This window comes from Odontomachus brunneus, unplaced genomic scaffold, assembly GCF_010583005.1.
Source record: "Odontomachus brunneus isolate Ranch 3 - 2012 unplaced genomic scaffold, Obru_v1 Obru_scaffold_021, whole genome shotgun sequence".
Taxonomy (NCBI): domain Eukaryota; kingdom Metazoa; phylum Arthropoda; class Insecta; order Hymenoptera; family Formicidae; genus Odontomachus; species Odontomachus brunneus.
Window position 1 is genome coordinate 1,630,947 of NW_022639471.1, and position 12,035 is coordinate 1,642,981.

Genomic DNA, 12,035 nt, shown 5'->3' on the forward strand with positions numbered 1-12,035 from the left:
TATATATATATATATATATATATATATATATATATATATATATATATATATATATGTATATATGAATGTAACGTAGATATAATTACAAAACGGCTGAAAAAGAAAGCACGATAAAAAATTCCGCTTTAATACTGAAATGTCCTCGTCCCGCGTATCTTGACGGAAGTGAATGTTGTCTCTGTTTTCATTCGAATAAATAAATAAACGTTCTCTCTATTTTCATCAAAATAAATAAGCAATATTATCTTTTATTTCCATTAAAGATGAAATCGTGTGCTTTCGAAAATGTATGAATAACAACGTTCTCTTCTCGCTTACAATTTCGTCATCAAATTCGTTCAGGATCATCATTTTGTGAGACCGAAAATCCTAGTCTCATTTCCTCTCTCTCTCTTCCCTCTCCCCCTCCATCCTCCCTTCTCCCTCTAGACTTACACCTCGCTTTTATCATCGTGACTTAGCGCGATTTACGATAACTGCCTTATGAATACATGATTTAAGAATTATCGTACATGTGCTTTCTCGTAACACAAGCAAATTGCACGTCGCGGCATCCGCGATCATAAAATCGCGCCATAAAGTCTGTCGCATAAAAACATCAGTATTGCTATATTTTTTATATCCGATCGACCGGCGTTTCTGCGCTCGCGTCGAACACGTTCTAAATTCGTGTATTATTCTGTACAAACATAACGTAAAAATAGCGGCGTAGTCGATAAAATGGTCGACACGTTACCGTCACGCTCAGAGAAAATAACACTTCTGTGATTTTATGTCTCGACGTAGTTTATCTCCCTTGTGAGATTTTTTGAAACGCGTCGTATTTTCGCCGGCGATCACATTAATCGCTGATGTATGTATTTACGCTTCTTCTAACTGCTCGTGTCAATTAGTGTCAATTTTCCCATGTCGTGAATTAGTAGCATCGAGCAAAGTTGGAAATGAAATTTGCAAGTCCCGCGCGAAGTATATAAAGGTGGGGACCAATGCGAAAGTCGATAAGGATAAATTGCGCGCGAACAGCAAACGGCAATTCCAGCGTCACGGCTTCGTTAAATTTAAAATTCCCGAAATTACTTGAGGGCGAAAGGCTGATGAGTCAGGCTTATCAGAAGCGACTCCTTCCTCCAGACTTACGGAAGGAGCATCATTACAAGGCCAGCAGGAGGAAGGGAGAGGAAGGGGCTGCTGAGAATATTCTCTGTAAAAATACATATCCGAGGCGCACTCCATAATACGATAAGAATAATACGAATAAAGTTAACGAACGCCTTATTTGTTCCGCCGAGATGCGCGTTAAATATCTTACTCGTTATTAAGAATTACATTCACGACGTTTAGCTTCCTTAAAACAAAAAGCCGAAACACTCACGGTATCATCAGCGAGACAGCAAACTAAGCGAATTCACATCTTGGTAGAAAAGCCAAATACAGAAAGACAGAAGCCAATCAGAACTCGTGCTAGTGATTCAGTAGTAGTCGACATTTTCTGCTTTTCAATTATCGCAAGTTCTGATTGGCTTCTCTCTGTTGGGTTCTTTTTGTTTTCTGCTTTTCTGCTAAAGTATGAATTCTCCCTAACGATAACGAATATCCATTTATATTTCGTGCACGTTTGCATTAATAACGAAAGAACAATATCCCAAAGGAGACGTCGCGACATCGAGAGACACGAAGTTTCGTTTATCTTGCCGGGAATTTGTAAAATCACGCTCTTCTATTCTTCTATTTTCGCGAACGATGGGCAGCCACGCGGACGAGATGAAGGCGATAGATAAACGAGAAAAAATTCCGCCACCGTTATTTGGGCCGTACAGTAACGTGCAGGATGTGATGGAACCTGCCATATGTTCTATTTTTTCGCGCTTTCACACGGAAGCAATTTTATAGTAAAATTATTATATGATTTTGTAAGGAATAGATCGACATTCTCCAATAACTCATTATTCTTTCATTTCACATCTACTTACTTGAGTAGAAAGTAGAACGATCTTTTTTTTGAAAATTTTCCAGTTTCAGGAACTATGAAATTGAGAGGAATTTATATGAAAAGAAAAGAGTTAAAATATTTTTTTCCGTGCATGGACTAACTGAATCGGATACAATGTCGTCTTTACAGACTCTAAATCATTTCGGAACGTAAGTTATATCCTCCTCTTTTTAATTTCGAATTTTTTCTATTGAATTTTCCAGTCAAGGACAAGTGAAACAGCTGTTTTCTTTCTCTTTTTCTCTCACGCGCGCGGTTCCAGTTAATGTTATTATTCCTTGTTCTTATTTCGTAGCAGACCATTATTCTTTCTTTTATTTCTCGTTATTATTCACCGCGCATACTCGAATTAACCATCGCAACGATGACGACGATGGCGACATCATTTTTCGTCACTGCGGAACTTTCATAGCTTATTGCGGAAGCGGGTGAACTCTGCGCCGACAATTTCGACATTGACCTTCTCTCGGGGGTGGAACGAATACTGGTAGTGGCGCGTTTTCCACGGCAGCAATATTAATTTCCGCCCGTGCGCGCGGGTGTTTTCAAACAAGCGAAATTGGCGAAGATAATAAGGTAGCTCGGCGAGCTCCCGCAGGAGGCACGCTAAAGTCCGTTTGAAAACGGGAATAAAAACCTGTCACCCTGTAAGTGGAAGTATACTCTTTTTCTCCTTCTTTTCCCAGCCCGACAAGTGGTTTACGTTCCGCACGCGTGCACGCCAACATTAAGCTGAGAACGCGCGATACTCGCGAAATTAAGTCGGCAGGTTTAACCGAGTCGAAATTTTACCCCTGCTTCTGACCTTAACTTTCTGATATCTGCATATTCTGAAAGATCAGTATGTGCATTTAATGCATATGAAAACTGAAATCTTACTTAGCACCTCTAGATAACAGAAAACGCACAAAATATCACTTGCAGGTTCTAACAAGAACTTTACAGCAAAACTGGTAGGTTAAGTAGAATCAAAAGAAATTGACACAAGCTTCAAATCAAAGTAGGCGTTAAATGGAATATTGCAATAAAATATAGGACCAATCTTTTGACTCAGATATGCTTAACATACATGGGAATTGAAGTTTTACTTAACGCCCATAAATGCCAGGAAACACATAAAACACTAAATGACAGTTCTAAAGTAACAAAGTTAGTAGATTAAGTGGGCAAAACTCGGTTAAATGATATCTCGACAAAGTTAATAAGTTAAATGGAATCGAAAGAGAGATATGGGTTTAAGAGCAAAATAGACATTAGATGAAATATTGAGATCGAAAGGACCAGTATTTTGACTCGGATACACACGCGAGATACAAAGAATTGTTTATTAAACGCCTGAGTTTGTTAAGCCATTGCTTACAATTCACTTCGCGAATACAATTCGAATCGAATCGATTACGCAAGCTGGGAGATGATCTCTGAATAATTACACATCAATAACAGGCCGGTGGCTTACGCAGAAGATATTAATTAACATCGAATGGAACGTTATTTACGCACAAAAGTGGTGTGATGAAATAGGAAGGTGGAGGAGGGGAAGAGGGCGGACATAATCCGCGGCGTCGCTGACGAATACACCGAATTTGCGCGAACGAAACGCTCTGCAGCGCGTTGTAACGATCGACGTAGTTATGAATTGCAAATGCGCCATTTAACATCGCCGCTCGGCCCGGTCGAAAATTAATGCGCTCGTCGTCGTCCATGATGATCGCGGCGTTTATCCTCGTTTGACCATACCTTTGCGTGTCGGCCGAACTCTTTTTCGGGCTCGCAAACACACATTCATCTCCCACCGGTACTTTCGCGTTTCGTTTGATTAATCGTGAAAAATAAAAGCGGCTCCTAAATCAAACGAAATCCCGATGAAACCATCAGTCACATCGCAATACGCCCGATCGACAATTAAGAGAGCTTTATGTTTCCCAAAAAAAACTTGACAAAGTGAGTGCGTACCTGTTTCTCTTTCCGCGCGAACGCGTGTCTCTCTTTTACATTGAATCGTTCGCGAAAGAATTCAATATATGTACATGTATATTTTATGCTGAAGATTTAAATATACGTGTCCGAAGATCAAAACAATAAGAATATCTAATATTAGGCATATGTTTGGATTGGCATTTTTATTTTAAAAAAGACAAGAAGAAGGAAAACAATCGCGTTGTTTTCTCTCCAGAATGACGAGCGACGTGTCCTTGCGTGCCGTTGCCGCGATAAATTACAGCGTGACGAATAATCGTGGCCTGCAAATAGATGCCGACGACAATAATAACGATATAACGACCCTACGTACAAAAAGTGGGCTTAAGCGTGGGCGTCCCAAGCGTCGGTTGTCCTTCGAGATCCTGGGCGATCGATATCGGAGGCGTCAGGAAGACTGAGCTCCTATGCGTACGAAAATACTGTTGTTTTCGCCCAGATGCTGAATGAATATTGCGCAATATCAGTCGGGTCGGGCTTTCGGAATTTGTGTTACGTTGTCGTCGAGGATTCTGCAATAATCAACAACAGACAAAGCCTGACAGTTCGGAGAAGCGTGTAAATTAATGACGGCGATCAATCTTCAAGTGGTTGAATACATTATCGAAAATGTAAATGTTCGCGCAACGCAAGATCTCGTCGTTTCCCGATAGAGGAAATTGTTATCTCGAAAAAGAGGTGCTCTATTGTGTCCTCGCCCAAAGCGGCTTACCTTAACAATCGCCATATGGAGCTCCCTTATCCACGAATTTCCAAAGAAAAAAGACGGTTAAAGCGAAGGAGTGATAGCTCTGAGAGGTACCCCGGAGAATTAATTTTATTCGACGTCCCGCACCGCGGATCGATCGCGAAATCGTTCTTCGAGATTTACGCTCTCGTTTTGCTCTCTAATTCCGCGCCGGTGCGACTGGCGCCGTCACCGGGAGTCGTTCGTCGATTTATCGCCCGACTTTTATCACTATAACGAGACCGAGTGGCGGGATAAACGTTCTCGTCATTCCGCGAAGGAGTTGAATTGGAAATTTATGCCTGGAAATTTATATAAATTTCCACCACATAATGCATGCATTTTACATCTGTAACAACCAAGTCTTAGCAATGACAGCGAAACAATTAGTCAAGCTAAATCAGACCACTAGAGAATTTAATTAATAATAATAATATTAATTTATTTCCTTTTTGCATGTTTCCTCTCTTTGTAGGCTTCATTATCAGGAACCACGAACAATCTGAGCGCAATTGCAACAGAGAACGCTTGTCCCAGCTGCAGAGATTGGTAAGGATCGGCAAGCTGAACTGTTGTTTACTCTTCGAGGACGACGTTCCGTCCGAACCGCAAATCCCCGATCATCAGCAACATAAGCCATTCAACGGAGTTTGCGTATTACCAAACATGCCGGACGTGGACGCTTTGATCCAAGAGTTCGAGGCGAATTACACGAGCGGACCGCCAATGGCTGAGAAGAAGAGCGCGGCGACAGTCGCGAAAGCCAAGGGTATATTCGTCAAGAAAATCATCGAGATCTACGAGATGAAGAACGGGAAAACTAAGCCGCTGGACGGTCAACAAGCTGACGTGAGACTGACCGTCGAGGATAAACGAAGGCCGAAGGAGGACAGCCTTTTCAGGACCGTCCAGACGTCGAAGAGGGCGGCGGAGACTCAAGAAATTACGGAAAAGCGCGAACTCGCTAATATGACAACGACGGCAAACTCTGTTTCCCGCGAAGTTGACGTGCAAATTGAAATAAACGATGATGACAACGACGACGATGACAACAATGAAGAAAATAACGATCCGGACGATGTTAAGGAAGAGTTGAAGCTGACCGCCGTCGTTCCCAACCTCCACGTTGACACATCTTCTTCCAAGACGGAGAAGAGAAAGATAAAAGAGAAGAACAAAGAGAAAAGTTCGAGAAAGTTGCGGGGGTTTCTTTGCAAGTTCAACAGGAGCGGCTCGAAGCGCGTGACGAAGAGATGCCGACTGGCGTTATCGCAACGGGACGAACGCTGGTGCACGAAGAGAAGCGGTCGAATCTTCCTCGAGCCCGAGTTGAGCAAGGAGTTCGTATCAAAGTGCGATAGCGCGGTTAACGCGAAATCTCCAAGCGGAGGTAATTCGCGCAACGAAGACGGCCACGACGTCTTGAGTGTCACGGAGTCGCAGGATGACTCCGGCAATAGCTATAAAAACCTGCAGGTCAACATGTTCGACTTCGAGGACGAAGGTCCGTGGTACGAGACGCGGGATTCCGAGAGTGACGACGACTCGTTGAGCGTAAAGAGCGTCGATCAATTTTTGCCGAGTCTTGATCGACGGTATAACTCCGACGAAACCGCCGACGAGGCGACTTATCTCGCCAGCTCGTCCTTCGAGGACGAGAACAACACGAGTGCTCGAGTGAACGGCTACGATGAGAGCACAGAAATGAGTACGGGACTGTCTGCCTTCGCCGACGAATCCGCTAAGGATTGTCTGGGGCAGTCGACTAAGACAAAGAATGGGTCCCCCAATCTGGGATCGAAACTGCAGCAAATTTTTGCGAAGGAAAGACTGAAGAAAATTCTATCGCTGTTCAATACGAAGCGATATTTCAAGAAGAAGAGTGCCATCGACAAGACGAAGTACAACTGGCAATTGCTGCAGAAATCGCAGCAGCCGACGTTGAGCCCGGACTCGGGTTTCGACGAGCCGTCCGTTTCCCTGATTTCTTCCAGCACCTTACCGACCTCCTTGTTCCTGTCGGAGAAGTCCACGTGCAACAATTATCCCGAGCCAACGTTGTCTTTCAGGACTTTCCGCCCGCGAGATTCTCTTCCTCGCGAAGGTATTAGCAAGAGCAAGCGTCGTCTGGTGCTGAACGAATTGTCTCATGAGGAGCTTGCGAACGTACAGGATGAGTCCTCCTATATCATCCCGGACGCACAGACGAAGACTTCGTACGGCGATCTCTTTCCTGTGAGCTCCAGCCCTTCGTACAAGGGCAGCACAAGCACCGCGAGCTCGCCGAGGTCGAAAGTTTCTTCTTCGCTGTTTCTCAAGTATTCCTACCTGTCGCAGAAAATTCCCAGGAGCACTTTCCTCTCACTGACGAGGGTGGACGAATTGGGCAAAGAACTGAACGAGCAGCTCGACGTGAGTGAGCTGCGACCTGAATACAGCGCGTCGTTGAATCTCTTGAACGGATGGATGTCGTCGTCTCCATATCAAGTTTGCAAGGAACCAAGGTAATCGCAATGATAAATCATTAATTGAGATGTTCTGTAAAATAAAGACGAAGTCACCTTGATTTCTTATAAAAAACATGTAAAATATCCTTATAAGAGAGAAATATTAGTTTTCAACGTTTGGAAGACAGAGAAAAGCAAGTTTGCCATTAAGATACATAAATATATAAAAATACAGAATTTATAACTCAATTACGACTAAATTAATGTAAGCTGAGAAATGAGTTTTTCTTTGAAGAGTCTTCTTCCAAAACTATAATAATATCAACAGACTAGCTGAAACTACTCAGTACTGTTTGGGTTATCACAAAGTGTCAAAGGGATGAAATCGGGGAGAGAAGGTGAAGTGTCAAGGTTTTATGTAGCCTATATTTTCTGTATGAACGTAGAGAATAACTATACAACATTTGGTTCAAATTGGTTAAAGAGTTTAGGAGTATGTAGGAGACAGACAGAAACAGACATATATATATATATATATATATATATATATATATATATATATATATATATATATATGTATGTATGTATGTATGTATGTATGTATGTATGTATGTATATAGATGTAGATGTGAAATATCAATCTATGCAATGTCTATGATGAATAATGGTCTTGTCCTTATTGTATAAAATACTTCAATTATAATAGATATAAACATGTCTTTAAAATGGATTGACTACTAAACGTCCGTATGTGCATTCGCATTAGTATTATCAGTATAAAGTGGATAATTTTTATACCCGGGTATCTAAATTCACGGGTGATAATCGGGTGATAATCTGGGATGAAAAATTGCGGATAGTCCTCGAGTAATATCCATCTAATCCGTCTATTATCAATTCTCTCAGCTATTAATTTCGCATTGGTTGATTTTGTTCCCTGCTTTTCTAAAGTATCGGGAAATATGCGAAGAGCCCGGAGTATCCGAGATATTCACCTCGCTAATTCGCAGGTGGAGGTCGACACCCACGCTCGCCAGTTTCGCCAAGGAATCGCCCTGCTACTTTTACGAGCCAATCGGCCGTGGGAAGGTCTACCACGTTTACAGCGGCGCGAAGAGGAACGTCCCGATTTTCGGCACGGGCTCCCTGAGCAACATCACCGGCTCGAGCTGCTTCGCCACCGTGAAACCGAGGAATTGGAGACCCTACATGCGCCTCGAGGAATCACGATCGTTCGAGGAGGCCGATGGTATCAAAAGGTGCAGCTCTATGTGAAAGATGATGCACCGGTTGAATTACGCTTGGAAAGACCGATAAGTTCATAGTAGCGCATTCGAGTCGCGGTTTAATTAAACTTCGCCGTTCAGCCGCACTGCGCCGGAGATAGCGCTAATGCCCACTCGTAGTTAATTAACTGGTGGGCAATTTAATTTGCTGAGAAAAAACATAAGTCGGGGTAGTGATAAATCTGCAAAATTAGCGAAAGCGTGCGAAGACGTGCGAGATGTCCGCGTGGGTCCCGAATATTCAATTGTAACATTAATACGTCGCATCGCACGTGTAAATAAATGCTGTTTGTAGTTATCAAATGTCTATCGTGTATTATCGAGAGACTCCAGCGACATTGACGTAAATCGCCTCGCTTTTGCCATGGAGCGCTCGTCGCGAATGATGATCGAAATTCACGCTTGATGCTTTTCGCAGATTATAATGCATTTACGATCGCTTGCGCGACTAAGGGCCGTGATTGAAGTCTGTGATTAAAGTTCGTGATCGGAGCGACTATTTCCTCCGTTCGGCTTTAGAGGAGCGGCCAAGTGTGCGCGGTAACTCAGGCTGCGTTTCGTTTCCACGCATAATGCGCATGAAGCGCAGCGTTAGAGTGACAGAGATACGAAAGTAAGATAAAATGAGAGGGAGAGCACTCGGGTGAGTTTCTCGAACCTAGGTTAGGTTAGTTCTCGAACGCATGAACTGCCTCAGCTCCGAGTGCAGTCCATGCGATCTCATGCGTTCGAGAACTAACCTAATCTAGGTTCGACAACCTCTCCCTCTCTTTTTATCTTACTCTCGTGTCTCTGTCACTCTAACGCTGCGTTTCATGCGCATCATGCGTGGAAACGGAACGCACCCTCAGACACAATGACACTCAGACACTCTGATATCGTGCACAATGCATGATAGGCGGTATCTTGAAAACATCCAAAAGATTTCGCTTGAATGTCTTTTGGATATTTCCGATACGTCTTTCAGTCGTTTGTGCCGCCTGAGTATCGATATCAATCGTCCTTGCGAATCTCGCGATACTATTTCGTATAATACGCCGCGATCATTTCCAGTCCGGTCAAATCAAGGCTTCTCTCAACTGACAGTGGCGTTTCTTGATTGTCGCAAGACCGGACGCGTTCTTGTGGAAACTTATTTAAGATTTTCACTTGACTCTGTACACTCACCTTTTTTTTCGCTCTCTCCAGCGCACGTTTGCAGAACTCGGCGTCATTTGCGAACAGCTCCATTCACTTTTCTCGCCGATACAACCGACAGCTTCCACTTCGCGACGGGTTTGATAATGATCGCAAAGGAATCTCGTTCGTTTCTCGCGAAATGACACGAAGATTCGCCCGGTATATCTCTTTACACACATGTACACACACGTACACAGGACGGAGGGTCGCGAAGCGAAAGCAGTAAAGGGCGATATCACGTAGCGTACATACCTAGTATTGACGAAGATGCACTTTTCGAGTCTCTCGTATTTCTTTCGGAAATATCGGGGAAGATCTCGAATTGCGTCGAGAGAACAGAGCTTTACACCGGAGCGATTTTACAGCCCTTGACTTCCCGGAAGCTGTCGATATCGTAGCTTAAGTGCAGAGCAAGTCAACCGATGCGGCGAGATACGCGCGCCTGTAATTGACTACACACATTAAGAGGGCACACGAAGAGTCTTCTTTTCTTCTCATGACGATCTATTTAATGTGTGAATTATACATACTTTTACATGCGGACTGATGTACATGTACATATATACACACACTCACACATAAATATTGCACAAGCATTCACCAAACTCACTTTGTCTTTTTTTCGTTAAACACAGAAATCTCTCGCTGGATTTTAAACGCAGTCGCAGTCACGACGGCGTTGTCGCTTTGGCGAACATCCCGTGAATCCTGCAAATCCTCATCCCCGGCGTCTCAGTCAGTTGCTGTTGGCAGCAAGTGCATAAATATTTCTTTAAGCCTAGATCGTCTAGTCGTCGAGCGTTCCGAACGCGACAGATTGCCACGGCGGATCGCAATGTTTGACGTGTAAACGTTTCCGCTTGCTTCCCAGACGAGAGGAGCGAGAATTTACTTGTCTTGTCAACCCTGAACAGAATTACGTGCCGGGCCGTTTTCATAAAAGTTCCGCTATCTTCCGGTAAATATTTCGTTTTGGTGGAAAACCGCTAATGAAAACTTGAACTTCCCGGCGCGGGCAAATATTTACCGTTTCGCTTCTGCTTCTTTCTCGGCAAATAATAGACCGGAGGTCGCCAATTATGATTCCAACTTCCGCGCCGGGGTTTCCCTCGCGAAACGACGGACGTTCGCGCGGATAAGGGTCTTTTCTCAACGCCCGCGCTCATAAACGGTAGCTAGCTTAACGTGCTGAGGAACGCATCGGCGATGATAACAACGTCGACGAAAGTGGAAGTTTCGTCGCCTGCGTGCGACGCGACGAAATCGGCGCAAATTTATGCGTGACGGCCTGATGTTAGTCAATTTGCATGAAACTCGCGCTTGGCCACTCAGCACGGTAACAGCCGGCGACAAAGATCGTTCGGTTATGGGCGGGCGTACACGGACAGAGAGCGAACACGGGCTGAAGATAGAGAAAGATAGAGCTGGAGTGCGAGAGAGAGAGACAGAGAGAGAGAGAGAGGGGAAGTGCGAGTGTACGTGTTTGCGGGCGGGACTCTTCGCCGCGCAGTGTTGCAATGCAGTGGAAATTGTACGTAACGATGTACCGGCGAGCATTATCGTCGCGCGGTGCAAAATTGCCGTGGAATCTCCCCTAGAGTAGCAACAACAGGCACCAGCAGCTACAAACTATTCCTCTCAAGGAGAAGAGTCTCTCTCTCTACCTTCTTCCTCTCCCTCTCTCTCTTCCTCCCTCCCTCCCACCCTCTCTCTCTCTCTCTCTCTCTCTCTCTCTCTCTCTCTCTCGCTCACGAGTTTTCCTTATACACGACAAGACTTACCGCACGAATCATGCTCGCTCCCTTAATCCTTCGACGACACCCACGTTTATCCTGCGAGGTTCATCACGACTCATAGCAACGTGCTTGAGGAGATGCTTGGTTTAAGAGGCTAAAGCCGTCGAGGCTAAACCTATCGTTGTAATTATCGATCTTCGATAATTACGGTTATCGAGGAACCTCCTCTACGCGTCTTTCTTTCCTCTTTTCTTCTTTTAACACGTCCTCCGCGATACAATGTTGGGTCTCTGTGAGAGCCGAGTAAATCAGCCTTCATAAAACGTCCTCGGGAAAATGTCGAAGCAATGCAAATTCGCTCGTAGTTTCCTATTTGATTGCGGTACTGTCTTATAGTTGGAACTTTTTTATATTTTTGATAAAAGAGAAATGTGTCTAAAAAGGTTGATTTTTCAACGAAATATCAATATCATATGTCAGTCCAAAGTTGGCCGGATCTGACAAATCAAAATTATACTGCAAAAAATATAAAATTATGTCCCAAAAATTTTGATTGCACGCGAAAAGTTAATGCAATACAGGAATAATATTGGAGAGGTATCGCTCGCGTATATATATATATATATATATATATATATATATATATATATATATATATATATATATATATATATCTCTCTCTCTCTCTCTCTC

General features: G+C 43.7%; 1 protein-coding gene across 3 annotated transcripts in view; it reads left to right on the top strand.

Moving 5' to 3' along the window:
- Nucleotides 1–10,215, top strand: part of LOC116842080 — a 105,973-nt gene extending 95,758 nt beyond the window's left edge. For all 3 annotated transcript variants that reach the window (XM_032810768.1, XM_032810769.1, XM_032810766.1), the window contains exons 3-4: nucleotides 5,170–7,198; nucleotides 8,152–10,215. In XM_032810768.1, the coding sequence (XP_032666659.1) occupies nucleotides 5,170–7,198; nucleotides 8,152–8,416 (2,294 nt within the window). In that variant the 3' untranslated portion in view covers nucleotides 8,417–10,215. The remainder of the gene's footprint in view (nucleotides 1–5,169; nucleotides 7,199–8,151) is intronic.
- Nucleotides 10,216–12,035: the final 1,820 nt, after the last annotated feature.